Here is a 25,340-nt window from a genome sequence, read left to right as displayed (position 1 = left end):
CAGATGGATGAAGATCTGGGGTTTTTTTGCCTTTAACTGGAGGTGCCTTCTGTATGGTGCATCTATTTCTGCTGTCAAAGGGCATAGATTTTTACCAATAAGTCACGTTTGTATCCAAAAAGACTTAACTGGTAACTCAGCAAGTGCAGAAGTAATGCAAAGTGCTCCCACCAAAACTTGCTGCTCAGCAAAAGCTGAGTGTGCAGTACCTTTTACATTGTTCTTGCCCTCCCAAGATGCTGGTTGAGACTGAATAATGTTTTGAAAACCTGTTGCCTTTCTCTGTATTCACCATCAAATGTCCTTATTTAAGGTCTTCCCAAACTTGTCACTCAGCTGCTGTATTAGTTTGGCCAGTTCACCAGTTGCTTGTGATTTTTCCTCTAAGAGCTCATAGCGGAGACTTGAAATATCTTGTTTGATCTCTTTAAGTTCTCCTAAAAGGATGAAAACATTCTTGTTAGCAATATTGAATGAAGTAAGTAATCCCTATGGTTTGAAGACCTGAGACAGCATTAATTTCAGTGTGTTTGGCCATGACTGTATGTGGAGCTGCATAGGATCTCTCTGCATTTATGTAAGAAATAACCTGTACTTGCTTGTCAGCAAGTATGTATGGAAAGTGCAGATTGTTTTCTCAAATCTGTTCTCTCTCCACATATTCATCTCTGCCTACACAGGGCATTTGCAGGAGGGGAGCAGCTAAGTGGTGTTGGAGGTTCTTCTCTATCTGCATACAAATCCTACATAACACCATGGCAATATGAATCCATATTCCATTCAAAAAAAAATAAATCCTTGTTGCAGGCCTGGGCAGTGCAGTCAGAAAATGCTTTACTTACACACCAAGGTAAGGCTGAGTGTTGGCAATACCCTGGTTGTTGTAAAGGAAGGAGAGGTAGAGCTACAGGGCAGAGCAGGATGGTGTAATATCCTATGAGATGTGTTCTGCTAAGGAAAAATAAGCACCCAGAATTTCAAGAGCATAAAGGTGGCTCAGAGTCATCACTGCACACCTTAGTGTGAGCAAGAGCAAACTCTCTCTCTCTCCAGAGGATTTTATCTAAGCTCAGCCATCTGACTGGCCAGATCAGTAACCATAACATCACATGCTCATTATATGTGTCAGTTATAAAAATCCACTTGCCTTCATTGACTTCATCATTTTCTCGGTCAACTTGAGCCTTCAGCACATACCTCTTAATCAGACGTTTCATAATTTTCTGAAAGGAGAGCAGAGACACTTAGCTCAATGTGAGATTGTCCATGTTGCCTTTATTCTAGACTTATTACGAGCAGTTCAAACACTTGATTTCACTAGGGATCATTTTGATTGACTTCCCATTTATTTTGTATTTTATATTATGAACATTGACAGCCATTTGATTATGACCCCAAAGATGAAGCACATTGGGGTATTTTGTGGGATGCACATGAATGTAGAGCATGCAGTGTATGTCCTGCAGATAGGAAGAAAATATAGATGATCCAACAGCAAGCTAAGAAATGGGTTCCTGAGCCTTCTTTCAGCATGTTGCTGTTTAATGTAACAATAAAAAAAATGCTTTACAGGAAAAAATAAGTGGTTAATTAATGATATTAGGAAACTCACTCATGATGATGAACTAAACAGCTGACCCAAGGTTCACAGAAAGACTCTGTTAGCCTTATATTTGGGGTTTTAGGAGAAAATAAATTTAGAGAAGGACAGAAAAAAGAGAGTTGGAACAGAAGTGGAGAACTTGGCTTAAGTGAGAGAAGTTTAGGGAAATGTCAGATTTTAAGAGACATACACAGAGAAGAAAAATAGAGCCATGTAGACTTGTGAAATGGAAGATGATTGTCAGTAAGGAATAGCATATATGAAAATAGTAGATGACTGTGGATTGAGCTTGCAATGTGATATGGTTCCAAAAATGCATAAGTTCCATTTATCTAGAAGGAAAGTAACTTTGGCAGCCTTGAGCTGCACACTGGGTTACAGCTGAAGGCCTATGTCATTGCCAGTTCTTCACTACAGAAAAGACACTCAAGGGGGAAAAAAACTCAGCTATGATAAGCATAAAAAGGATTGCTCTATCAGAGACAGTGATTTAGGTGCATCCTCTGCAAACAGAGGAGAGCTCAGTGAGCATCCAAGAACAGAACACAAATCTTTCATTGACCAGATAGCCACTGTTAAGGGAAAAGCCTCTCCCAGCATGGGCTCACTTATTCACAGAGCAATCACATCTCTGCTTTGAACATCACCATAAAATGCTGCAAAGAGTGTGAAATACGAATTAGGAAATCAGTGCACCTGCTTGCTTTTTTTTTTTTTTTAAAAATAAGGATTATAGCAGTGCAAAAGGCATGTGAAGATCAAAGAAGGATCCAGTCATTTGTGTATGCCATGCAGCCATGGAATATGGGAGGTCTAAGCCTGTCCTTGGGTCAGAGAGGCATTTGGCTAACCAGGTGAGCCATTAAGGCAACAGAGAGGAGGCACAGAGCACGTACGGTGTGTTGAAGATGGCCAAGGTAGTAGAATCCAGAGTGAGGTAGGGTTGTCACCTGAGAAAACATAAATGAAGTAATGTTTGGGGGAAAGTAGGGAAATTCTGGATCCAAAAAATTATTTTTTTTTTTTTTTTTTGCTAAGCAGAAGACAGAGGAAATTAAGACTAAAACAGCACATAGGGAATGCTCTTATTACCTGAAAAAAAAGATAACATAACTCCAGTTCCCATACAGCTTGTATTTTGATGAATGCTACTCAAATGCTATCCTATATTAATCATTGTGTGATAGAAGTCCCAAGCCTAAGGCTGCCCAGTCTATCAAATACATAGTATAGTCAGATTTGTCTACACAAACTAAATATCTAAAATGTGACCACTCTTTAACAAGAGTCTACTTATCCACTTAGTAGATATTTCTTCCAATGTCTTTAGGAAAGTAATTACTTTTTCACCTCAATATTGCACTGTGGCTTCTCTGCCTTGCTCTTCCCCTTCTCCCCAGTACAGTCCAAAGACTGAAACAGCCTCTTGGCAAAACTAGCCCTGGTTACTGCAGAGAAATGCTGAACAAAACTCACATCCTCCTGCTAATGAATGCTAAACTTGCAATAATTCAATTTCTATAAGGTGTTGTTCCCCCGTTCTCTAAAAGTGAATCAAAATTCTTCAGGTCTTCAAGATCTTTTATACTATACAACACTCAACTACTGAGTGTTGGTCATAAATGGTCCTAAGGAATAGGTGCTAGAACAGGTCAGGCATTTGTAAATTATAACTGTGCACTGTATTCATTTTTTAATGTATTTATTGGCAGGACCTTTGAGCTCTGCATTTGCTGTCAGCTATCTGAACACCTTCTGTACATTCTAGCACAGAGGGAAATGAGAAGAAAAGGATCAATTTGTGGCCAAAGCACTGAAATTTGACTCATGACATTTGGGGTTCAATTTCTGGTTCGGCTTTTTGAATCTAAGTCCTTCTGGACCTCAAGTTTCTTGTCTTTATTGTAGAGACTGTTTAAACAGTCTAAACATTCTGTTTACTGTATTACCCTATGACACATTTGCACAAGAAATAATAACATCTGCTGGCACAATACTCTTGCTGAGACAGACATTGTGTTAGTTCCTATGATGCTTGTGGTACCCTGTGCCACTGCTGCAACCACAGGTGTTTTTTTGAACTGTAGCACATTGCAGGTTTAGCTTGGTAGGACAAGTCACTGCCAGAGAAAGCACATGCAAATGTTCATGGAACAGCTGGAGAGATGACTCTGTGCCATGGGAAATGAAATGCTGTCAATGCAAGACTGGAGGAGTAAAGCTTGAATGATATTGTATTAAATTAAATACCCTTGAGAGGATTTATTTAGCATGACAAACACTAACACCATGTGTATTCCCATGGGTGACAGGCTGTGTTTGTCTCCAAAATGCCCCAGCTCAGTCCTGTGCCAGAGCTCAGCCTGGCACAGCCCAGGATGGCATCAACTGGAAGATGACAAATATGACCCTTGCAGGTAAGAGCTGTTCACGGACAGATCTCTCCCCTGGCTCTTGTTTTCATGCTGTGATTACCTGATATCTTGTGGGCTTGTTATAAGCGTTCTTCCCAGAAAAAGTTTCTGTATTTTGAATGCTAGAGTGAAAACGAACTTTCTGAAATTATAAAACATCGCGATATGATTAAATTAATGATAGATTCTCATACCCAGACAGCCTCAACCTGAACAGAACTTTATGGAACAGTAGGAAATGGTTCAGTGTATGAGTAAAAGCACATTCAAGACTAAAAAGTAAATTTTTGAAAGATAGAAAAGAGTAAAAAAACCCCCCGAATTAATGGAATAATCTAGATAGAATTATCTAGACAGAAATGATATTGGCATACAAATTTTAGACAACAAGGTGATAAGAGGCACAAATACTTTAAGCTTAATGAGGCTGATGATTATCAATTTAGAAGTCAAGAAAAGGAGAAAAAATACTTATGTTGTGGTACAAAAACAAATTCTGAAACACAATTGATTTTCACTGGTCCATTTGAAACAGCAGTGCCATTTGCTACTTTTGTTGGCTCAACACAAATATGTCCTTTTTTTACACAGATCACTAAATTTTAATCAGAGGACATCACAGCTCTAGAAGCTTCCAAGGAGACATTTCTGGAGACTATACACAATATTTCTAAGAGGTTTCTTTGACTCTGTTATTCACCTCTGATTATTTTTGGCCCAAACTCTAACAAAAAAAAAATATAAAATCACTTATTCAAAGGAATTAATTCATATCATATACCCAGAGAAGACAATAAATATCTGCACCTATATGCAATTGTGTGTAGAAGGAAGACCCTGGTTAAGGGTTTTTCTTCCCTGGCTGAACCAGAGATCCTGATTTATTTTGATTTTTAAAAAATAATTATTGTAATGATTATAATGATTAGATTAAAGTCTGAAGTAACCATGTAAATTTCTTTTTATTTCTTTTTTACTCATCAGGTGTGTCATGGTCTTACAGAGAGACTCTTGAAGATGATATATGAACAAAATCAGCAGCCAAGCAAGAAATGACTGATACTTTTAATTGTTTATGCTAAAGCCACAGAAAATATGAATTTTGCATGGGTTCCATGAAAAGGGCAAGCCAGACACTTTCACTCATATAGCTTTGGGATGGAGAGACTTAGGGGATTTTTTTTTTTTAACTTTGGTTTGTGCTTTGAAGCAGAAATTAAATTTCAACCAAAGTAAGCTTTGTGGAGTTAGATTCAAATAATCTTTTAAAAATATTATCTTTCTAAATCATTATTTGAAGGAAAGGAGAAACTTTTCTTCCATTTCAAGACTCCAGTGTTCTAGTGGTTCTTTCAGTAATCAATCATAGTGTTAAATGAATTTACAGACTAAACTTCTCCCAAATGCTGTTTATCTTGGCAATGCTCACCATGTTAAATTATTTGAGAACATGGAGTAGACTCCATGGATAGACTTTTCTCTTCAATTTAGGTGCTGGCAGAGACTGAACATACATCAGACCTGAGCAGTTTTCTCAGACTCGTGGGAGGATGATTTCCTCACAGGCCATGGGCTTTGCCTGGAGCTGAATGGCTCACTGGGAGTTGTATTGCTCAGCTCTTTACTCCTTCAGGGAGAGCCAAGAGATCCAGGCAAAGCTTAAAGCAGTTTGCATGTTTCAAAGGCAAATTCTGCAAAGCCTCTTAGAACTTCGCTTTCCTTCTCCTGTCTCTCTTAGTACACCTCTTCCATTTTTCATGGTGACAACTGGGGGTGTTGTGCTGGTTTGAGCTGAAGTAGAGTTAACTTTCTTCATAGAGGCTAATATGGGGCTATGTTTGGGTTTTGTGCCGGGCACAGAGTTGATAATGCAGAGATGTTTTTGTTATTGCTGAGCAGAGCTCACACAGAGCCAAGGCCTTTGCTGCTTTCCATACTGCCACACTGGCAAGGGAGTTGGGGATGCATGGGAGATTGGGAGGAGACACAGCTGGGACAGGTGACCCAAACTGACCAAAGGGATATTCCACACCATAGGACATCATGCTCAGTATATAAGGTGGGAGGAAGAAGGAGGAAGGGGGGACATCTGGAGTGATGGTGTTTGTCTTCCCAAGGAACCGTTACGCGTGATGGTCCCTGCTCTCCTGGAGATGGCTGAACACCTCCTGTCTGTGGGAAGCAGTGAATTAATTCCTTGTTTTGCTATGCTTGTGTGTGCAGCTTTTGCTTTCTCTATTAAACTGTCTTTATCTCAACCCATGAGTTTTTGTAGCTTTTATCCTTCTAATTCTCTCCCCCATCCCATTGGTGGGGGAGTGAGTGAGAGGCTGTGTGGTTCTTGGCTGCTGCTGGGGTTAAACCACGACAGGTGTGTTCACATCTCAGCTGGAGAATCCCAATGTCCATCTCTCCTTCCCTCCCCTGTGCAGTGCCACACAGCTCAGGATGGGCCTGGGAGCAGGCTGAGGGAATAGCAACATGTCCCAGAAAGGCTGATCAGCCTGCCAAGGAGCCACACTGATCTCTCATGAACACTGACAGTAAGAAATAAGTCACTGCATATTTTCAAGGGCTTTTTTCTTTTCTTTTCCCCTCCAGGAATGGTTTCCCATTGTTCCCATGTTGTTCTCTTGTTTCAAACTCTGCTTGAGCTGAGATAGTTAAAGGCCAGGACACTTTTAAGCAAAGCTGCCTCCTTTCATTCCTGAATCCACAGAAATTCATAGCAGCAGCTGAGAAGCTGTAGCTGAGCTCCTGTGAATCTTTTAGTGTCTTCTTCTCCAAGGCAAAGCAAGTGGACTTGCCCCGTGAGTGGGATTGTGTTCGTTATACATTTCTGTGCTGGGAATGCTTCCTCCCAGTGGCACTCTGCACAGTGTTGCAGATAATAATTTCCATGAGCAACCTAATTTTCTCCAATTTCTCTGGCATTTCCCCATGGAGGAGCAAAGCTAGTTCCATTGGGAAAGGTCTGGATGCCAAGCATACTCTTGCATTTCTATCTTGCTTTTCCATGCAGATGCTCACTGGTACTGAGGAGATTTTCCTGCTGTAGAGTCAGTACTTCCAAAGCAAATTTCTCTTTTGATTGACCAAAGGGGTGGCAGTTGAGTCAGCACCTACCCATTAGTGACTACACATCACAAGGCAGAGATAAGTAGAGAGGTAGTTAATCATAGCTTTAGGTGTTTAGGTGATATTAATCCTTGCTACGAAACTCGTTACCAAACCTGGAGTGGCAGCGAATGTTGTAATGACTGTAAAAATAATTTGGAAACCACTTAAAGGAAAGTGGATGTATTGGAGAGGCATAACATCCTGCTGAGTGGATGAGTTGTCAGACAAACTGGGAACCTGTTTGTGCCTCTGCTTCTGCCCTTCTCTTTGACCTTGCTTATTAGGCCTTGGAAAACTCACCTATCACATTTCTTGCTTTTATAAAAGTTGCCCTTTCCCTGGTGTCCAGATGGTGCCTAGAGCAATGAGGCTACATGTTTGGGAAGACCCTCTAGTTGCAATGTAATACAAATAACATGCAGTGATGAGGTCCAGTGAGAGGCTGAGCTGTCCATGATCTACCTACACACCATGAAATTCCCTCCAGAATGTCCCTGGCATGAATCCTTTCTACAAAGAAGCTGAAAAGTGAAGATAAAACATACCCTTTTTTTGGAATTCAGCATCCCCATCTCAAGATCATTTTCACAGTTTTTGGCCTTAGATTTGCAGAGTTTTATGAGGCACATTTTTATTCTCAGTATGAGATAATAAAATGATTTAGGGCTTGGCACTAGATTAAAAGGAGCAGGTAAAGTCCTTCCTTCATCAAAGTAGGATAGCCAGAGTTTGGCACGTGCAAACTTCCACTCCACATCTGCATCCTCCTTGGGAAGGGAACAGGGAAAAAACAAATCAACACCCAAGTTAGTAAGTAGGAAAGAATTTAGCTATGACAAGGACAAACATTCATGTAGAAGTTAACTAGAATCAGGTTTTGTTTGCTAGAACCAGGACCCTGTACAAAACATGTATTTGCTTCTCTGTGATAATATAAAAAAACCAGGAAAATTTAAGCAAAACAATGCATAAACAGACAGTATAAACCCTCCAAATATTAGACTATTTCCTATTTCCTTGCATATCTAAGGGGTTGTCTCAATAAGAATCTGGTGTTTGTGCTATGCTGGTAAATGATTGTGCCAGAACACAGAACATGAAAAGCAGAAGAAACTGTTATGTGCACAACAGTGAAGACATCTCTGATAATGTCTTGACCAATGGAGCAACATTTGCTTCTGCCCTTTGGTCTTCTAATGATTTGGGTTTGCACCTCACCAAAGCCTTAAACTGAATTACAGGATAAATCACTTGTGCACAGTTCTAATTCCTTTCTGTTAAGCAGTTAAGAAGTAATTTGGATGAAAGTAGTTCTGTTTTAGGGCTGGCAAAAGGGTGTTTCTTTCATAAATGCAAATTTATCAGGAAGCACTAATGCTTGAGGCATAAACAGAAGGAAAGCAGAAGCAGCTGAAGAGAGATGTTCAATGGAAGGCAAGAGAACATGGCATTGTCACTTCAGCTAGTAGTAAAATATGTCCTCACTGTCAGTAATGGAATTTAATTCCTAATTAATGCCCATCCTCTGTCATCTTTGACATTGCTGTTGTCAGATAAACAGGGATTTAATCAGAGGCTTTCTCTGCAGCCAGTCACCATTCCTGGGGATATTTAGAGACATGTAGATGTGGCATTTAGGGATGTGGTTTTAGTGGTGATCTTGGTAGTGCTGGATTAATACTTTGGAGCTGATCATCTTAAAGGTCTTTTCCAATCTAAACAACTCTATGATTCTATGACTTTGCCTTTAATCTTATTGCTGCTGAACACTGAAATGAATTGGTATGAGATGCACAAGGAAGATCTGGGCCAAATAACTCACAGTTGTTTTGTATGCTGATAGTCACAAGTCATCTTGAACAAAGTTTTGAAAATTTCCATGCAATCAAGAAGGATGACAAAATATTTTAGCAGGAAAATGGTCATCAGAAAGTTTAGACTAGAAGGTTAATACAGGCCACTATTAAGGTATTTTCAGGGAATTTCTTTCTTTAAAAACTTTCAAGAGCATCTCTGTCTGCTACAATAGACAAGAAAATGCAGTTAGAGGCTGAGACCTCTTCCAAAGTAAAACTTGTTTTGGGCAAAGAAGGTTCAGGAAAATCCTTGATCTTAAGTGATCAGAAACCTTTGGAGAAATAACTGCTTTTGGCATGCAGGAAAGATTCTGGGGCAGAAAACCTGTGCAAGGTCTCTCTGACATTTAGACTTAGTTACAGTATGCACAGGATAGAGTTATATTTGCAGTACAGTACATGGATGAATCAGACATTACAGTGAGAAAATATTTTGAGCTCTGGCCTTTTGCAGTGTCAGGTTCTAAGGGAAGATTAGGACAAATTAATACAAACCCAACTACAGAAGTTTGACATTTAACCAAGAGGTGACTCAACATTAACATTATCCAAATAATGTAATTTTTTTCCTCCCTTTATTTAGATTAACAGGGAGTTGTTTATGTCCAAAGCATTTAGCAAATGCAGTCTGCTAATAGCCACACTACTGGGCAAGGCTGGGTGAACCCTGCAAATGCCTTTCTGCAGAAACCTATTCATATTCCTTGAGGACTCTGTTTACATGCTTTAAAAGTTGCTTTTTATGATGTTTTGCAGACCTAGAGACTCCTCAAAGAAAATCTGTGTCAAGGTTGTAGTCCTGGTATTTGGAAAATATGGAGTTTTTAAATATGAGCTTCACAACTCCATGGGCTGGAGTGTTTAAGCAGTAGAGAACAGGGCAAAAAGCCAGATGAAATATTACTCTGTCATAAGCAAACAATGCAGCTAAGGCAACACACATGGCTAAATTATCATAGCCAATCCATGGAATAAAAGATATCACAAACCACTTTGATTAAATACATGTAAAGGAAATTAGGTTTACTCACAGAGAGCCATTAAAAACAAGGAAACTGAAATTGTTCTAGAAATGATTAATTGTTAATTATTAATTCCATCATGACATACAGCCTTAACTTTTGCACAGTGTAAGATGTGTGTTTCAACAGCACTCAGGTCATGGGTATGGAAGCTGCACCTTCCTTGGTTTTTTTAGCATTTTCATTACCAGTGGTAACTAAGTATATTGAGTTTGCAATCTAATATGTTATCTTACCTCAATTTCCTGATAGGAGTTGTTGATCATGGCTATTAGCATATTAAGCAGCACCACCACCATAGTCACATTATATACTCCATAGAGTACATATCCAATATTCTCAATGAATTTATGGTCGTACTTCAGCACCACAGAGATCACTTCAGATAAGCCAAATATTGACCAAAATAAGGTTTTAAAACTTTCTTCTACCCTAAAAATAAAGCAAACAAGCACTTTATGGAGTTCATACCAGGTTAGCCAGGCCAAATGCTAATAATAAACGTGGCAATGCACCAATATAAATATGATGTCTTGGCATAGTTATTGTAACCCATTATCCATCACCCATGGATGTGCTAAATCATATTTCCTGATTTGATAAAGGAATATGATTTCTGATTAATATTGCAAAGTTACAGTGTCCTCTGATTTGCTCCATCTGTTCTTCTCAGGTACATTATTTGTCACTTGGATTTTGTATCCCTATAAAGGGTGACAACTCCATGGGCAACTTGCAGTTTGAAACTTTTTTATGTAGGGCTTTTTGTTTCTACTCACACACTCTTTTCTCATCCAGGGAAGACAGAACCAAGTCTGACCTCCTTATATGCAGTTTCCAGGGCAGAAGAGAATCATGCTTTTTACCCAGGAGAAAGGACTGAAAAGTTCTGATTTGTGGCATTAGTACAAAGAACACAGAGTGCAAATATAGTCAGACCATAGTCTGGTTTTTTTTTGCCATCCTACTTCTGGAGTGCAAACAAATCAGACACCCAAGCATTTGGAGCAAAAAATTGAAATCAAGGAGTGGTAGATGTTGCAGAGAGGCATTTTGATTTTATCATTATCCTTGCTTGAAAGTAGAAGGGAACCAGATGAAAATAAAGAGGTGGAAAGATAGGAAAAAGAGAGGGGAATAAGTCAACAACAAAGAGCAGTAGAGTTGGAAAGAATGTGGCTGGACTGACAGGGCAAAAAGAGAGTCTGATCCAAGGAGTCAGGGTGGTAATTGGCAGAAAGGGAGCAGCCACAGCTGAAAAGGAAGGAAGGAAGGAGGAAGAATGCTGGCACATTTTGAAAGCAGTTTGTTTAAGTTTTAATTTAGAAGACATTATGCCTTTACTGGACAATCCTTAGCCCGTTAATAGTTGATTGCCTCCTCTCTCCTCCAGCCTGCCAGGGGTAAACACCTAATAAGGAAACAATGGCAGTGAAAAATTATTTTGATGAAATGTTTTTCACTAAAGTGGTAGACTAGTCCTACTAAATCTGTTTCTATAGACAGCTCATAGACACAAACAATGACATCTCCTACAGGAACAATAAACTTTACATCAACTCCGATGTCAATTAAGCCATTCATAAAAGAAACGGAAATTAATTTGGGCCCTTTAAAGAGCTGGTGCAGAGCACTGGGCCATTCCTTTCTGCCACAGGAAACTGGTGCTTATCTCTCATCATCATTTATGGTATTCCATATTTCATTTACAAGGAGTAAGACTGCAGTAAATATTTGGTATAATATTGGCAGTGTATAACTGCATTGATTTCTGGGGAGTAACCTTGAGTGGTGTTTCAAATGTTCACATGTTGCAAATCTTCATTTAAAATGTGGCTTTGTCTTCCATGTCCATGAGTCACAGATATGATACTCACTCCCTCTTGTTTCTCTGCACAGTGGCAAAGACAGAGCTGTGACTGTGTGCCATCACTTTTCCACTTGCTGGACATTTTCTCTCCTGCAACACTCTGCTGTTGTCTCCTGCTCTCATCTGCAGCAAAACTGACCTGGCATGACTGTGTAAGATTCCCTTCACTGTGTAGTAGCAATCTGGCCAGTGCTGCTTTGATAAATGTACTTTCCAGTTAAAGAACACATAGAACACCAAAGATCTCTGGCATTGAAACCCACCACGTAAGTAATTTCTCAGACTAATAAAAACCATCACCCCCAGCCTTGAGCCCAGCTGCACCCTGCTATTAGTCTTCCTTTCTAATTTGGAAAGGTTGCCATACTTTTCCACCCTACTAGCAGATTTTAATACAGTGTGTCAATTCTGCTCCTTTTCTGCAGCTTAAACATGAGCCTTTATTCTCAAGCAGTGCTAGATTCTCCTTGACCACCCTGAGCACTGCAGAGGCTCCTGTGGAGTGTCCATAGTCCTGCTGTCAGGTAAGGGACCAGTGCCTGTCATGATGGGACTGGAAAGGTGGTGGAGATGTTGACCTGACCTGTAGCATCCCAAAATGGTGCTTAGCAATGACCTCAGGCAGGTACAAGTCTCCCTCTTGCAGAGGAAATGCTTCTAAGGAGACCTTGTACTAATCCATCCTTACCCTCCAAAAACACTGGAGGGCTCCTTCCTTCTCCCTTTTAGATTACTGCCAAATTGCACGAGATTTGGCACAGGTTGCAGGGAACATCAGTTGGGATTTTTTTTTTTTACTATAAGAACATCTCACTAAAACATGAGAGGAAGGTGTTTGGAGCCAAGTTCTCAAAGATTCCAATATGCCAATGTGTCTCCTTGTTGCCAGCTAAGCAATTTACCCCCTTCCTGCAAGGTCAGCAGGAGTTTTATCCTTCTCAAAGGCAGACAAATGAAAGAATGGAGGAAGTCAGGTGTCCTGCCCAGCCTGACAGCTCCTGGCAGCAGGAGGGTCTGGCAGTGACAGACTGACATGTTCCTTGTGGAGGTGGATATGCTGCAATCTACTGTGGTAGAGCCAACTGTTGCAGTGGGGAGACAACAGAGATTTGTTTGTTTGTTTGTTTCAGTACACATAGTTCGGTAAAATTTAAAGACTTTTCTTCAAAGAAGAAAACAGACCATAGGCAATCATCTAGCTGCAGATTTTCCTTGCTTTTCTAAACAGCAATGTGCTGTTCATCAAAAAAGATCACAGCAAGGCTGTGAGCTCATGTCAGCCTTGTGCCCTCCTCTTTAAAAAAAAAGCTTAAGGCATCCTTTCAAATTTATTTCCTTAAATAAGTTTGAGAATTAACACTGCCAAAAAAGCCATGCAGTCAATATAATCTACAAAAAAATATCACATTTTGACAAAGCAAAACAAGTAGGAAAAAGCCTTCAAGCCTCGAAGTAGCATTGGCACTGAACAGTGAGTCACATTTCCCTTTGGGGAGAGGGAGATAGAAAGCCTCATGTTGTAGCCTTCAGCCTGATTTGTGATGCAGAAAGCAAGATGAACACAATCAGCCTTGCCTCCATTTCGATTTTGTTTGCATAGCATGTTCTTAATTACAGGCTGTTTCAAGAGCTGTGTGCTGTACACAGCATATGATAAACAGATAAACAGAGCTGGGGCTGGTGGGGACTGTTAGGGAAATGTTCTGCTCTTCAGCATTGAGGAAAGTTCAAAAATGTTGAAAGTATCCCATGGTTAGTGAAATAGTCACTATATTTAACTGTGTGAAGTCCACCACATCCTCATTTCCTTTGCATCCAGAACAAGAAAATAGAAGAAATGACAGAAACTTTGCATGATAACTCAATTCAGAGACCATTAGGGTGCTACAAACTTGCTCTGTAGATGGCAACAGAAGAGAAATGGAACACATGATTTCAGATCTGCAATAGCAAAGGAAAGTGAAAGCTAAATTACACCAAATATTCACCAACTATTAGAATTAAACTAACAGTTCCCTCTGAGTGTTCTCTGGACAAAAGCACACTCCTTTTTTCTGCCTACATACTGTCCTGGGAAGCTGTGGTTTTCTTAATTGTGTGCTTCAGAGTTATTTTAGTGGGCAGCTGTTTGTCTAAGGTTTCCCACTGAGGCTCTCCAGGGAGCTGTTAACTCAATGCCCTTTGAAACTGGCTATAGTCAATTAAATGCACAAATCCAATGGGTCTTTTTCAGTCCTGACTAGCCAAGTGACCTCTAAGAATCAGGTCCCACACTCAAATAGTCACATTTCTGAGTACAAAACTTGCTTGCTGTAAAATGTCACCCATTCTCATTAGAACTCACAAACATACCCACCAGGAAATGCATTCAGTGATGCCACTGAAGTCACAGAAGGGTTTTGAGGACATCAAAGTCAACATTACTTTTATTTGCTCCAGTGAAATTTCAGTGAATGAACAGCTGAGTTCCTTATTCAGCTCTAATAATGAAATCTTCCTCCTTTTCCTGAGTAAGTGCCTGGCAGCAGGAGCCTGACACCTTCAGCAAGGCCCACAAGCAACCACAAAAAATAGAGAAGGACACATTGCTATCACTGGTAGCTGCTCATCTGCCAAAATAACCATGTAATTAGCTTATTAAAATTGTTTCAGACTGTCTACCTCAGGGATTCTAATTTGTTGAATGGAATGTCTAAGAAGGATTTTCAGGATGAATATAAATCTATTCTCTTTGTTTCCTATGATGAAAGGACTCATTTTTGCTGATCATCCTTTGACACTTCTGTGTGTTTAAATAATCAGAAGAAAGTAAGTTTTTTTAAAATCTCTTCCAAATTCTTAAAAGGAAAATTTATGCTCATAGAAAATTTGCTTTATAAGAATAAGAAGTCCCTCCAGGAGTCAGCAGGCTGAAGTTAAGGAAGAAGAGATCTCCCCAGTCCAAATATCCTCATGGCATTTAAGCAATCTTTACCCCAGTCAGCAGTCATCATTTTAGAGAATGTTTGTTCATTATTTCAATCAAAAGAGAGTAACTACTGGAAGATTCACTTAGATAATGAGTACTAATAAGAGAGTCACTACTCAGAATTGCATCAGAGACTGGAATTTGTCAGTGATGTTCTCCAGTGATGTGCCTGGGGGATACCAGAAATGAGGGTGCTGTGCCACCAGGCAATCAAGGATGGTAACGAACTTGACTTCTCATTAAGTCTTGTGCTTCAAGGGCATCTCCTCTTCAAATAAGAAGCAAGTCACAGCCCACACACTCAATTTTCTTGTACCTTACTACTGAGCAGAGATAAATGTAAATGCATCAGGCCTCATAAATCCTTCCATTAAAATGTATCCTGAGGCTACAGTGGAGGCCTAGAATACATATTTGGCTCAACTATAGAGAATATACATTATGTTACAGGATAAATGTTGCAGAAGAGGGTGGTGTGGAAGGCAACAGCCACTTGCAGGACAGAAATGGTGCTGAAAATGTCATTTCTCCTAGAGGAGCAATGAGCTAAACCCCAAGCTCACTGTGTAACATGTTAGAGAAATGACACATAAATGCAGCATCAAATGTCTGCTCAACACCTGGGAACTGCCACGGGCTCAGCACTGCAACTGTGACGTGGTTGCATGGAAGTCAGCTCAGAGCAAGGGGAAAACATTATGCCAAATTTCCTTCGCAGACAGGTGTGTGGGAAGGAAAGTCCTTACTATGTCCCTAAGGCAATCCATGGTGGATTTGGGAGACATAAAACTGACTGCCCTGGTGCTGTGCTGGTGCCACATCATGGTGCAAGGAAGGAGGCTTGTCTAAGGATGCACGGGACATCCTCAGACACAATAGGGCAAGGAAGGAGGCTTGTCTAAGGATGCGTGGGACATCCTCAGACACAATAGAACTGTTGCCTCCTCTGAAAATTCCTTCAGGACCTCAGCTGTCCACCACAGGGTTGGGACTTGGGTTCATGGGGTCCTGGAGAATGAAGACTGAATTTTGCCCTACTACTGAAGAGCTGTAGGCTTACCCCTTTCAAAAGCAGTCTCACTCTGAACCTCATTCTGGAAGGATTTGCCAACTTCTTTCTATTCCCAACATCCCAAACAAGGCTGAAAAGTTCCCAGGGAGGACACATCCTAGGCAACTTGGTTTGTTTTGAGTGCCAAGACTAGAAATTGGCTCTGTTGGAGTGCACCCCATAAATCACAGCTGGGCACAGGTGATGTCCTAAAACAGACTTCAGAGAAGAAAACCTTCCCTTATTTTACACACATTTCATCTTGCAGTTTTAAGAACGATAATCTTAACTTCATCTCCACTGCTTCTTTTGACACATTGAACTGAACATCTCACCAAATACTTTCCTTATCTGCTATTTTGATTTCCAGAAGTAACCTCTTCTGAACGACTTGTGTCCCTATACTCAGACCTGGCTTCCAGGACTAGAGGCTGTGGTACAAAATCTGGGTGTGTTTTCCCCACACAACTGGAGAAGAAACTCCCTGAGCAGACCTTGAATCAGCAGTGGAGCAGAATGGATTGAGCCCTCCAAGAACAGCTATTTTTTTTTTTCCATAGGTACTCACGTTGTAAACGCAGGGTTGTACTTTGCACCAAGGTAGTAAGAGTAAAGGTTGAACATTCCAATCATGAAGGCTAGGAACACCATGATGAAGATGACCATGAACTTGAAGATATCCTTCACAGTCCTCCCCAAAGAGATCTGCAGGGGGCCGAAGCTTTCGTTGGCTGGAAGAATGTAAGCAATGCGGGAGAAGCTGAGTACCACAGCTATTGCATACAGTCCTTCTGAAATGATCTGAGGATCCGAGGGAAGCCACTTGTTCCTGGCTAAAACAATATATGTACACTAGGTGTTAGTAACAAAAAGGGTTAGGTAGAAGCTGTTATGAGAAATGACACTTTTCCAGACTGAATCTCGGTTTTGGGGCAGGAGTTAAAGACAAAACCAACTTTTGGACAATTGGTCACTGAGGTCCTCAGCATGCTGTACAAATATGGATGGACTACTTGCATTTTTCACATGGTAAAGGTGAGAAATGAGCAACTCACTGAGATTTACTAGAGTCACACAGCAAAAAAATAGGATGGCTTTAAACAAACTTGATGTTTTCTGTTTCCTAATTGAATAACAGCTGTGCTATGCCTTTTTCATTTGAAGCTGGTGAAATGGAGAACCAAAACCACAACACAGTGGAGAAGAGCTATAGATTTGGATACAGGGCACTGTGTCAATATTTGGAAAAGAAACAATAGGGAGACTGAGATCTCTATCCCCACCATTAGATAAGAAAATTAGGATTTGTTCAGATAAAGCAGATATAAATGTAAGTGCATCATCTTCATGTTATCTTTAAATTAAAAGCAGTTCTTGCAGTCTAGTCACTCAAATATTTTTACTTTAAAAAGTTCCTTGTTGATACCAGATATGCATCATTCACTTAATCTACTGAAAATTTGAAGATTTATACTAATATGGCTTATAGGTGTCCTTACATCAGCTGAGATTCTTTGTAACTCAGAGCTAAACCTGTGACCTCTTCAGGGCCACAGCAGTAAACTTAGCTATTATTTGCAGTAATCTAAACCAAAGGAAAAGCAGCAAATGGAGAAATTCACAGGATCTCATTGTGAGATTCTGTTCTGGACCATTTGCACCTTTGTATCATGAACTCACTTTAAATGGGTCAGCAGCAAACCAGAGAGGAAAAAACTATGACACCATCTCTGTGGCCTCTTGCTTGTCTGAGCTGAGAGAGGGATACTCACCATCACAGAGGACACACCAAGCAAGAGGCTGAGCTGGTGGGATCACCCAGAGCCTGTGGCTCTGCACCCTGCTGTGGGCTCAGGGCATGTGTCTCTGGTGCTGTGTGGTCCACATCTACTGTGGATGAAGTTTGCTGCTTCAGATCTTCCTCTCCAGCCCAAGCACATCATTAGCAGAACCACCTTACAACTCTAGGGAGCAAATGGTATCCCTTGGTGACCAGCTCTGGAGCTCCTGCAGTCCCTCTGCGAGCAAAAATCCTCATGGATTTTGCTCAAGGTGACATTGAAAGCTTGCAGAGGTGTGCAATGAATCAAGTCCCCACACTGGGGTATGAAGTTCTATTCATTTCTGTATTTCAAATAAAAACCATTTCAGCCATCAAAAATAATGTTGTCAAGGTGCTACTGCTTGCTGCTTGCATTTCCCAGTGTCAACACTTCTAGATGATAGAGGCTCTACAAAAACACAGTTTTTGAGGAGAAGAACCTTATGGATGGAATTGGTGTTTTTATTTCTCTTATAGAAGTGCAGAGTGCACCGACAGTTAGAAAAGCAGCCCCAGAATCTATATTTGTTCACACAACTCCCTCCTCTCACCTTTGGAAAACAAAGCAGGTTCATTCATCTGTAATTTATATTCTGCTCACTCCCAGTTCCTGATTATCTGTTGCTCAAGCTACTTTGTCAGGATGTGGTTGACCTGAATGTAGCCTTAGTGCAAGATCAGAGACCAAATGGGGCTCAGATCCTTTCTGACTGTTTAGGAGGATGGCTGGAATGGGTAGATCTGAGAAGAATAATGTGATTTAATCAGAAAAGAACCCTACATAAATATCACAAAAATGAAGTTACTTTCAGCACTTCCACACATTAGTCTAAAAGAACAAGAAGCATTAGACAACAAAAAGCTTCTTACCATAGGTAAAGTAAGCAACTTCAGGGGGAAGGGTGACGTTATTGAGGTCATCATCCTGAACATACAGGTCTACATACTGTTGTGCTTCAGATGCTTTGAGAAAAGCCATGAACCTGGCAGTGAATGATGCCACAAAGATGGACAGCATCCCAAAGTCCAGCAGGTTCCAGAGATGCACCACATATTCACGTGGACCCTCTTCCCAGATCTCCTTGCACTCTGACCATATCATACCTGCAGGGAGGAAAAAGCAGGTTTCACTGGCAAAGACAGAAAATGTTTTTGTGCTCAGACAGACTTGTTTCCTGACTAACAGCAGCTTCTAAGACTGAAACAAATAGACCTAATTAAACTGCATTTCTTGAGAATGGTTCATGTCATCTTCTCTTAAACATTCTTAGAAAACTTTAGTTTGTATATCCTTTTATGCATAAGAGGTAGAAATTTCAAAATGCCACTCTATAAGTCAGTGGTAAAGCTGCTTTCTGGTGATCACAGAGAAAGAACAATTCAGAAATTCTGATGATCTGATGATATACTTGGGGAAAAAATGTAGGTTTTTCTCTCTCATACTCCAAAATCTCCTTGCTAAACTGTGCCACTGTAGATGGCATTGCTTGCACTGCTGCTGTTTTTCTCCTTCCCTGAAATAGTATGCTGGTCCATTTTGGGAATACAAACACAGCTGTGCAAGAGAAAACCTCATCCAGGAGTAAGTTCAGTATGATTAGAGAAAGGGTAAAACAGGTTCTGCCCTTGCAGTACTTTTCATAACATTTTCTATATTAAATAATGACTTTCCATACATAAAAACCAACCCACCACCTTGAAAACACTGAGTTTGGCCTGAATTTAGGATTTCTGACAACAGACATCCAGATAAACCCAAATGCCAAACCCAGAGAATTCAAATGTTTTGGCATCCACAATGACAACACCAGATAAACCCAAATGCCAAACCCAGACAATTCAAATGTTTTAGCATCCACGTCCTACTGGGAAGTACTGGGGAGGACAGGTGGATTCAAAAGGCAAACTGAAGCCAAGAACTCAGGTCAGATTCATCAGCTTGCCCAACTTTCAATCACAGTTGGGTGCCAGGTCCAAAATGGAGCTCCTGAATAGCTAAAATGTTGGACAGATAAACCCAAATGCCAAACCCAGACAATTCAAATGTTTTAGCATCCACGTCCTACTGGGAAGTACTGGGGAGGACAGGTGGATTCAAAAGGCAAACTGAAGCCAAGAACTCAGGTCAGATTCATCAGCTTGCCCAACTTTCAATCACAGTTGGGTGCCAGGTCCAAAATGGAGCTCCTGAATAGCTAAAATGTTGGAATATTTAAGTGACTGATAAATATTTCCTGCACTCTCCCCAGTCCTGTTTCCATAGCAGCAGCAAAATTAACGTTTAATCAAGGAAGAGCAGTGCCTGCCAATTTCCGCGTGGCCTCCTGCAACCCTCTCCTTTTTGTGAACTCTTCTTCATCCTCTCTGCTGGAAGCTCTCGTGGTGTGGCATGTAAATGCATTTGCTTGGCTACTTCTGAGACTCCTGGAAGCATGTGGTGTCCCAGGAGGTGCACTGGAAAGCTGAGTTACAGGGAGGGAAACAGGTCAGTGTGAATCTAGCCTGAGGGTGAAGGAGCAAAGAACTGTCACTCCTTGTGCACAGTGAAGGATTTAAAAAGAAAAAAAAGGAAGCTAAGCTACCCGTACCACATCACCATAAGCCAAGGCACAGCTTGCCAGTGACCTTCATAGTCCTAGAATTTCCAGGCAGGTCCTTGGAAATGTTCACCAGTGTAGGTCATGCCCTTTATATATCTGTCTTGGGAGAGATTCTGAGGTGTGCTGAGTGCAGGAGGGGCAGGAAGGAATCTCATAGCTCTCCTCCTTGAGCCTGCAGGTACTTGGCTGAGTAAAGGCAGGAACTTCATCCCAAACTGTCACTCACCATGAGTAAGATTTAATAATAAATAGCTTAAGGGAGAAGGTGGAAGAATTGATTTCTCAGGAATTTTCCCAGAACTAGAATGAAAGATAAAAGTAACATTTCTACCTAAAAAAAAAGCATCCCAGAAATGATGGATAGGAATCATTAGCCCTACACATTACACATGAATGTCATAGAAAGCCACTAAAGCACTTAAGGAAATATCACGTGTGGTAGCACTGCCCACCTTGTTCACTTGTTCACTGATGACCCAAAATGACATTTATGGTTTAAATATTAACTCTCCCATCCAAATTTATTTCTAATCTTCTCACTTAATATACCTAAGTCACAGATTTATGAAGTAATAAGTGTCTAAAACTGAGTAGACTGACTAAAATTAGAATCACTCTGTGAACGTATCACACTATTGGCCTATAATTTACATGTTCTTTTTGCTAAATGTGTGGCAATCATTTTTTTATCCATGCATATGCAAAAATGGCTATTCAGGACAAGTACAAAAGTTACAGTAATTATTTGGTCAGTACTGCTGGGTAATTATCCATACAATATGGGAGAGTAATTCAAAGCTTCTCCTTAGGTGAAAGTACTGAGAAGAGAAAAAGCAACTAAAATTCTGGGGATGAGACATAAGATGGGATGAAGAAAGGAGGGAAGGCAACTAGGCAAAGTAGGTCTGACAGAATGTGATTGCATTTCAGTGTGGTGTTTCTGAAGCCCCCAAAGGCTCTGGCAGAGGTCATTTCCATGAGTTTGATGCATGGACATGTGGGATATGAGCAGCTCCTGCTCTCCACCTTCTGCAGGTCTCTTGTTCCCCTACAGCAGGGATAATCAGAAATATCACCTTGATGGGCAGTTCTAGTTTCAGCAGGGGAAGGAGAGTCAAGCTACAGGCACAGCTCATCTAGAAGAAAAATGGGAGCATGAGAAGTGCTGCTCACCACCTGTGCACAAAAAGGAACAGTTTGTCAGATTTTTATATTTACTGGCCTGGTGTATAAATCATGAGCAGTCGATGTTGCACAGCTGCCTTTGAGTCTTCCTGGATCCACCAAAGGCTGTTGGATTAAGAGCTGTGCTCAGATTGCATCTACCCAGAGCTTAACTGCTACCCTGGCTACTTTTGCAGTAGGGATTTTGCCTCTCGGAATGAAACCTCCCTGCTTCCAGCACACACTTCTGTTTATCCTGCTCCTGAGCAAAATCTGAGCCTTCCTCATTTGAAGGCAAGAGGTGGGAAGACCTGACCACAGGGGAAAGGCAGCCAAGGTTTGCAATGAGCCCCAGACAGATAAGCCAAAATTGCTGCACCCCATATACAAAGGGACAAGTTGGTCTTGTTAAACCTCATGAGATTCCCATGGGTCCACTTCTTGAGCATGCCCAGGTCCCTCTGGATGCCACTTTGTCCTTTAGGTGTGTCAACCACACCATTCAGCTTGGTGTCACCTGCAAACTTGCTGAGGGTGCACTTGATCTCTTTGTCTATTATTAATGAAGGTTATTAATGAAGATATTAAATAACACTGGTTCCAATATGAACCCCTGAGGGACACCACTTGTCACTGATGCCCAGTGGGACCCTGAGCTGTTGTCCACTGTCCTCTGGATGTGACCATCCAACCAATTTCTTATCCATCTAACAGTCCACTCATCAAATCCATCTCTCTCCAATTTCAAGAGAAGGATGTTGTGAGGGACTGTGTCAAAGGCTTTACAGAAGTCCAAACAAATGACATCTGCAGCTCTTCCCTTGTCCACATGTATAGCCACTCCACCATACAAGGCCTCTAAATTGATCTTATGTTGGTCATTTTTATTTAATTGTATTTCTACTTCCATATTTATAATACCTGTAAGATTTTAGCACCAAGAGGTTGGGCAGTCACTACCATTTGTGATTCTACAGTCTTTAAAGTTCAGGGTCACAGATGGGGCTCAACAAGTGCCTAAGTCCCTATACAAGCTGACTGCAGACCATGTGCACCAAACTTTCACCTTAGCTTTGCTGAAATTTTATTTGAAGCTCTATGTAGGTAGGTGAAATGGCCAGAGAAGATTGTGCAGATGTAGGCAGTCATTAGAAAATCTCATTATATTCAGAAGTCTGTGCAATGAATCACCTTTCTTCCCCCAGAAAAGCAAAACCCTTCACTTTAAATGAAATGTTTTCATCTTCATCTCTCAGGAACTCACCAAGCAGACGGGTACCTACTGCCTATAAGAAAAGAATACCTAGTCTAAAATCTAATCATTTTGTCCAAATTCTTTAATATAATTTTAAAAATATATCTTACAGACTTACTCTATCCAGTCTGGCATCTATTCAATATTTTCTAGCCTAATATCCTGTATGGGATTCTGATTATTGCAGGGACAGGGAACAAAGAAACAGTGTCCAGGAAGTCTTGAGATAGAGCAGCCCTATCCTATTTTTCAGGGGGATTTAATGCCATCAGTACTTATGGAACAGTGGAATTATTTGCTGCAAGAAAAGAATCAAAGTCATGGTGGCGAGCAAAAATAGATACAGAAGAGGTAGACAAAGATTCTGCAGAGTTGATAAGCTCAATTTTCCAACAAATCCTCCTGAGCTTGTTTAGATTAGTGATTCAAGATAACAGACTCACCAGGAATAAATGATGACGGTAGGAAAAATAATACATCTGAATTTGCCTAGAACTCCTTGGAAATTTAACTTGTGCATGTGACATAGTTTTGCACTTGAAGGGTTCACCCAAGTGAATCCTTACATTATAACTGTTGAATAACTTCATTTCTTTTGAAAGATTTGAGCTCTGTGCTGTCCTCTTACCAGTAAGGATTTCATACTACGGATTTCATAAAATCCAGTTCTTACTTGCCCAGCAGTTTTCATCACTAGATCTCAGAGTGCATTACAGAGGAAGCAAATAACATTATATCCATTTTGCAGGCAAAGAAATCGAGGTTCAGTGAGTTATAATTGGATCCTATGGTAGGGTAAACCAGGTAGGTGCTCCCCACACTTCTTTCTGCTCATTTTAGACCAACGTCCTAGAGTGAAGTTACAAGTTTCTATTATAATATTACCTTCTTCAAGATGCAATGATTAAACTGACAGAGATAAACAGGCAACACCTATAACATTTACCATGGAAAGTGGAACATCAGGAAAGTCAGAATTTGCAAAGCATCATTCAATGTTTTCAAAAGCAGTGACCAAGATCAAATTCTTCTTTGATTCAGTTTTAATCAAAATTCTGCCATGAACCTCTAACCTCATGGTGGTATTTTTGGTTTTGTTTTGTTTTTGTTTTTTAAATTTTGGGGAGTTTTCTTGGGTTTTTTTGCTTGTTTGTTTGGTTTGGGTTTTTCCTGATTTTTTAAATTCTTTGTCTTGTCACTGTCTCTTATGCAATTCCTACTGAGGATGAATTTCCCAGGAGGACTTGTAGATATTTTAGTTTTACTTACCCAAAACCCACTTCATGATCAGCAACTCTGTCCATGAGAACTGAGTTGTTTTGACTCTAAATATTTGTTTTGGGTGATCCGTGATGGTCTCGTTGGGGAGATTTTTTACTCCTTCAAACCGATCTGAAGCATTCACTACTAACAGTCCAAGGAAGATTGTGAAAGAAACTGCATGTGCCACAAACTTCATGAAGGGACTTCGGAGGGTCCGTCCCAGCTGCAGTGAAACAGACACAAGACCAAAGTTTTTTTTTAATTATTATTATTTATCCACCTCCTAGGAGTCTTTTTCCTATAAAACATTTCAAACGTTTTGCCCAAGGTGAAAAGGATTCAGAAATTAATTCTGGATCATTAGCTAAGTAGAGTATAGATTTGTTCAACTTGTTGTTTTCTATTACTAGACATTATGCATTATACTTCATATTATGCCCTTAGGATAATTTTCTATGTATGTCAATACCTCATATTGATTCTTTAAACCCACATGTAATGTCTATTTTTCCTGGCCATATGGCGTGTAGAAAATGAAGAGACAGTACATTTGTGTGAGAGACATATTTGTTTGTATATGCTTTATATGAATGTACTCGTGTGCCAATAGAAATCCTAATGATGGGCCCAATGTTGGTGGGTCTTCTATTCTTTCATCACCCCATGCTGTTATCTCTTAGTCATTTCTTGTCCCTATTCTTGTCTTGTCACCCACTGCCTCACCCTCTTTCCCCACATTTTTTACCTTTAAAGATGAACTTCAAACCATGCCTGTTAGTTCCACTTGTGTATATCAAGCAACACCTCAAACTTGCTCTCCCATGGGGCAATCTTAAAAGATATCATGATACACTCCCAATGGCATTATGGAAAAATATTACTTCATTTGAGGCCCTGGAGAGAAATGACAGCAAACACATGGATCTTGATAAGTTTGTACCTTGCTGCAGGGAGCAATCCAGTAGGCTATGGCAAGGAAGGGTAGGCCAATGGAGACTCCAAAGACAGCCAGGAACTTCACAGCTATAGATTGCTGCCGTAAGCCTGAGAGGTTTTCATACCACATGGTGAGCAATTGCTGCTGGCAGTTGGGGTGAGCAACAAACTGTAAGAGAAACAGAAGTATCAGTAACATCGTCTGAAGAGGATGAGATTTCAGTGATTAACCTCCTGAACTTGCTCATGGAACAAGACAGGGCATATCTTTGTTGTCCAACATAGCTTACAGTGTCCCAACCAGAAAACTGCAAACCAGGCATAAAAGAGCCCCAGGTACTGGCACAATGTCTTTCACTTCTGCTCTTGTCTGCTTTAGAGAAGAAATATTTTTTT

General features: G+C 40.5%; 1 protein-coding gene across 1 annotated transcript; it reads right to left on the bottom strand.

The window, feature by feature from the left end:
• Positions 1–294: 294 nt before the first annotated feature.
• On the bottom strand, positions 295–25,113 carry LOC103809074 (short transient receptor potential channel 7; the record flags this gene model as incomplete). The annotated part of the gene is made up of 9 exons (XM_009081888.1): positions 295–437; positions 1,148–1,223; positions 4,079–4,159; positions 7,683–7,904; positions 10,252–10,447; positions 16,473–16,737; positions 18,597–18,830; positions 24,015–24,231; positions 24,949–25,113. Coding segments are annotated over 9 exons (1,599 nt in total), but the record flags the coding sequence as incomplete, so codon positions are not given.
• Between the last annotated feature and the right edge of the window lie 227 nt (positions 25,114–25,340).

Source organism: Acanthisitta chloris, unplaced genomic scaffold (assembly GCF_000695815.1).
Source record: "Acanthisitta chloris isolate BGI_N310 unplaced genomic scaffold, ASM69581v1 scaffold1819, whole genome shotgun sequence".
NCBI classification, from domain to species: Eukaryota; Metazoa; Chordata; class Aves; order Passeriformes; family Acanthisittidae; genus Acanthisitta; species Acanthisitta chloris.
Note: the sequence above shows the minus strand (reverse complement) of the source record. Positions and strands in the feature narration are given on the sequence as shown.